This window comes from Balaenoptera ricei, chromosome 17 (genome assembly GCF_028023285.1).
Source record: "Balaenoptera ricei isolate mBalRic1 chromosome 17, mBalRic1.hap2, whole genome shotgun sequence".
Taxonomy (NCBI): Eukaryota; Metazoa; Chordata; class Mammalia; order Artiodactyla; family Balaenopteridae; genus Balaenoptera; species Balaenoptera ricei.
In genome coordinates, this window is record NC_082655.1 from 21,928,950 (window position 1) to 21,934,089 (window position 5,140).

Below are 5,140 nucleotides of genomic sequence, written 5' to 3' on the forward strand. Positions count from 1 at the left end.
ACAAGTTGATCAAACTGCCTCGATCTGCGTGACTATATCCAATGAGGTGAGACACCCTTAATGGTAGACTCTACCTGAAGGGTATGGTTGGAATCTAGGCAGAAGTAATTCTCCAAAAAGGGGATGGGACGGGAAGGAAAGGCTACTGAACAGCTAACTGGGCAGACAAACCAAGAATAATCAAGTAGAACAAAAACAAACACAGATTCTGAAAGTTCAGATAACATCAGAAAGTTAAGATGGCACAAGATAGAATGCTGGAAATTGGCATTAAGGCATTCTTCAGTACATTCTTTTTACTTCTATTTCCCAGCCAAAACAATGAATACATAACTTTAAAACTTGACAACATACCATTTTCTCTCCCTTCTTGTAGATGTTTTCTGTCACTTCCCCGTGGCATCGAAGTTTTTGGCCTAAAAATTGCCCCTAAAGTCTGACACAAAGCATCCATAATGTTACTGTCAGAATTGTTTCGGAGTTGTTTATGTTATTTTTAGGGTTCAGATCTTCTTCTGTGCATTTCCTCATTCCATAGTCACGACATTATCTTCCGAGCTTTGCAATTCTGATGCAATTTCCAGTTCATACTCCTTTTTCAATTGCTGCATTTTCATGTTTAAATCCAGCAAAGTTCTGGCCAGCTGGCAATTTCGGAAACGCATTTCCAGCTAAAAGTTAGAAAAAAATAAGGATTTTTATTAGCCTGAGTTATGGATCAAATGAAACTGCTCTCTGCACAGGAAAAATAAGGACTTTGTAGGAAAGGAAAATAAGATATCAAGAACATGTATTTCTCATCTTATTCTCCAGTTCTGACTGTTTGGCCTGACTATAAAACTGACTTTCTATATGACAAGGTAAAGTCCAGATATACTAATAGCTTTTGAAATGGCCTTGCAATGAAAACAAAAAAAGCTCATGCACAGAGCCGTCCATTTGAAAAATTCCTGTGCATAGAAGGCTGTTTCCGAGCAATGGCATGTGATCTGCGAGGAAATCATTTATCTTTATGAGCTTTCTGAGCTCCAGGATAACTGCTCAGGGCCACCTGAGCTTTCAGGACCTGGGCCCATTTACTTGATTACTTGTCATTTCAAGTTTTTAGGATTTTAAATGGTCTCCCTGTTGAGCAAAACATTTAACGACCCCTTTATGTGTACTTATAGAATCTAACAATTTTCACTGTAGAGTGAAATCTGTTATACAGCAAGGCTGATTTATACCCTCCCTCCAGGGGCGTTTGTGAAGGTCCCCATGTATTAAGAAACAGATCGATCTCTTGGGCAATGTACCTAAGAGGCAGTCTGACAAAGCTTAGTCCAACATAATCTTTGCATTATAGTTGAAAATTAGTAATCAACTATTTGCATATTTCTTCAATTAGGGTCTTGTTTAATGCAGTTCATGAGAGCCCTGTTCTCTCTGCTGAAAACCCCTCATCAACTCACCAAAAGAAACCACCCCACGGTGAACCAGGACATTCCGCTGGTAAAAAGCAACTATGGGCGGTCCCCTCCTAATCTGCAAAATAAAGTCACTGGATAAAATTTCTTTCAGTTTTCCTCTGACATATTTTTCTTCATTCTTCAGCACCTGGAACCATTTCTTTGATAGCAAGAATTTGCAAAGAATAAAGTAAATGAACATCCAGCAAACAGACAGTAACAACACAACCCCTAGCACAAGAAGCCCTGGCACCTTGCCTACAGGAAGCTTCCGTTCTCCAGTGTGGCACGGACGCCCTATACACCTGCCCTGCTCTTCCAGCTTTATTTCCTGGCCCTCTTCCCACACCAGCTCCCACTGCAGCTGGTCAGAAACTTTGCCTGTCCCAGAATAAACACGTCGCACTGAGCCACATCTTCTGCCCCCTCTGCCCCTTGCCACCCACTTCCTGTTGAGCTCAGCCAGATGCCAACTCTTCTTAGAAGCCTTCTCTGTCTCGCCTTATCTGTGCTTCCACAGCGTTCTGTACGTGTGCCTCTCCTAGCACGCAGCCTACACTGGACTGATGATTTTGGCACAGTTTGTTCCTGTTCATAACTGTATCCCCAACTAGAGGTGCACTGCCTGCTCACGCAACATGGTGGGTTCTCTGTGTGTTTGCTAAAAGACTGAGTGAAGGAATGACTAAATGGAGAAACTGATGAACACCCATCCTATACTTTCATGCCACGAATCAAGCAGTTAAATTATTGATAATGGCTCACCATCTAAGCAAAAAAAGTATGTGTAATTCACACCTGTTTAGGAAAGTCAAACACCAATGATTCCTTAATTTTCTTTCCTCATGGATCCCACTGAGAATCTAATGAAAGCTGTGAACCCACTCTGAGGAAAGAAGTGCATTTTATGTGCATACAAAATTTGGCATACAATTTTACGTATATAGAACCCCTGGAATTCACTCACAGGCCCTGGAATTCAATGCAAGCCACTAAGAAGACCCATTCAAACAACAAATAATAGCATAAATAACATTTCGTAAATAGCAACATGTCTCTAAATTAACTGAACCTGTTCATCATTGTTCCTTACACAAATACCACCCTAACAGATGATGTGTGGACATACATGTATGGATGGGTGCCAGTTCCTACAGAAAACTGGCTAATGGCCCATTATCAAAAACTGCTTCTTCTAGTGGTGATGTAAGTGTTAAGGATCCGCATTCTTTTGCTTCTTCATGACTGGTCACACACAATGGTGAAATGGTTGGCCAAGATGTTGACCATGATCTACATCTCAGGAACACAGCATCTGTGTTTGTGTGACATTCTTTGCCTCCTTTCCAGAAAAACCCTTGATCTTCCATGCCTATGTATCTGTCACTTTGGGGACACAACCAAAAAGCAGTAAGGGCCACTGAGTAGTGTCTATGTTCTATGCACTTTATATGACATTATCTCATATAATACTTACAGTGATCCTATGAGTTTATTTCCATTTTACAGATGAAACCCAAACTTGCTAATTAGCATTCCTAAAGTAATAGGAACAGTGAGAGCAGAGCCTGTAAATGTTAATGCTGGGATTTGAACCCTCATCTATTTGGAATTTTATTCTCCACCTCCTCCCCACCCCTAGTACATTACTTGCTTAAAACTCCTACTCGTGGAACGACGAGTTAGAATATGAAGGTTCAAGTGCCTCGGAGCTTACTGAATATGATTTCTTCACTTGATTTAAATGAGTCAACTGCGGTACGGGAGGGATGGTGACACCCCAGGTCAGCAGCACAGGGTGATGAGCCCGGTCTCGGCCTTCCAGTGGGCATCCTGACCCACAGCACACCCCTCCGGGCCATCTCTACTAATGAGGGGTCTCACCCAGCCACTGCTCAGGTATCTGAAGAAAACCATGTGTTTCTCCGATATGGCTGGGTCAGAATTAATACACACCTTGTCAAATTCAAATTGTTAACACAGGTAAAATTAAATTTACTACCTTCTTGCCCTTCTTAAACTCAGAAACAAGATAAACTGTTAAGGTTCTTAAATCAGACAACTGACTGATGGTTGAATCCGTTCTAAAGTAGTGGTTAACATTTTATTAGTATTCAATGCAAAAGACTAGAACTTTCCAAATCTCCACTACACATATTCATAGGCAGCACCGTTTTAAAGCTTAAATTGCTCTTATTCATTTTGTCCCTTTCAAATTTTACCTAACTTGGAAATTGTTTCAATCACAAAACAGTAACTAAAATATTTACCTACAGTTCCTCCTGCCTAATGTTAAAAAGCTACGATTTTACAAAATACCTTATTATCATTTCCTGTTTTCTGAATTCTTACCCAGGGGAAAGATAAAACTTGTAGAATAAAAGAAACAGTTGCTGGTGGACTCGCTCCATCCATCCCATGAGTTCATTTCATTGAAACTTCCGCCTCCGAGCCCCATAACATGCACGTACTATGACTTCCCTAGAGGGAACTTTCTATGTGGTAGAAAAATATAGAACAAGCTGGGGAGGGGTGGGGACGGAGGTCTTGGGTGTGTCACTAGGGGACGCAGCCCTCGACAGCCAGCCAGCACCTCGGGTCCTGCCGGACCCCTCCCCTCCCCCGCTTCCCTCCTGGATGCTGCCTGGGAGGCAGGAGCATCGGCGCGGTCGGGGAAGATCGACGGCCGGTGCCCAGCTCGCCCACGCTGCACGGCCAAACCCTCTCCCTGGGAAAAGCGGCGCTCGGCCTCCCAAGTCCTCGGTGGGGCACGTGCGCGGCCCGCGGCCCGGGGCCCCGGGAGAGGACGAAGGAGAGGCGGCCGCGAGAGCCGGCCGCCAGCGCGCTCACCAGCTCGGCGCGCAGCCCGGCCAGGGCGCTCTCGACGCGCGCCCGGCTCTGCTCCTCCCGCGCCGCCTCCGCCGCCTCCTCCTCCCGCGAGCGCCTCGAGCCGCCGCGCGGCACCGCTCGCTGGAAGGCGCGCGCCAGCCGCCGCCTGAGGTCTTCCAGCAGCGGGCTGGCGGCTGGGGCCTCCTCGGGGCGGGCCACGCTCTCGCCGCCTCCCGGGAAGCCTCGTGAGGGAGGCAGGGTTGAGGGCCTGAGCCCGGCGCCAACGAGGATGCCGTGGGGCCCCCGGGAAGTTCCCTCTCTGCGGCGGCTGGAGCCCCCCAGGGACATCTCGGAAACGCCGGGTTCCAGGCTTCCAGGCTTGTATTGCTAAGGGTTTGTTTCCAAGTGCGAGATGAGGGCGGGTGAGGTTGGGGGCGGGGTAACTCATGGAACCGGCGGGACCACTGCCAAGTGGGACGGGGCTATTGCTCCGCCGTGCAGAGGCGCTCCATTCCCCCGGCCTCATCTCTGTCCTTCTTCCCCCCCTTAGCAACAGACGAAGGAAGTGGTTCCCATAACTCCGAGAAGAGGTTTCAACTGGCTCCCTTTTTCTTGCTCCTTGGAGTGTCGTTCTAAGGGAAGACTTGGGTCCATCCAGGTAGGTGGAAGTTGAGGTACGGATGGAAAGTTTGAGGCCCTGGTTGCTTCGATTATTAATATTTCAGCCCTGTAAAATATTTTTCTCTGGCTTTCTACCGACTGTGCGGCACTGTGACAGGTGTTGTGGATATAAAGTCTGATTAGGCCTCGTACCAATCCCAGGCGTTGCTCACAGTCAAGTGGGAGAAGCTTGGCCCTGTTTG

At 46.6% G+C, this 5,140-nt stretch overlaps 1 protein-coding gene across 1 annotated transcript; it reads right to left on the reverse strand.

Annotated features, from left to right (window-relative positions):
• Positions 1-527: 527 nt before the first annotated feature.
• AARD (alanine and arginine rich domain containing protein) lies at positions 528-4,625 on the reverse strand. Its single transcript, XM_059902257.1, has 2 exons — positions 4,299-4,625; positions 528-671 (listed from the first exon to the last, which is right to left on the reverse strand). The coding sequence occupies exons 1-2, from the start codon at positions 4,623-4,625 to the stop codon at positions 528-530; spliced, it is 471 nt and encodes a 156-aa protein (XP_059758240.1).
• Between the last annotated feature and the right edge of the window lie 515 nt (positions 4,626-5,140).

What these genes read in the sequence shown, in the direction of transcription:
- AARD (XM_059902257.1), bottom strand. Translation starts at nt 4,625, where the DNA reads ATGTCCCTGGGGGGCTCCAGCCGCCGCAGAGAGGGAACTTCCCGGGGG. An exon ending in CCGGGCTGCGCGCCGAGCTG is followed by an intron (nt 672 to 4,298) that starts GTGAGCGCGCTG and finishes TCTAACTTTTAG; the next exon opens with CTGGAAATGCGTTTCCGAAA.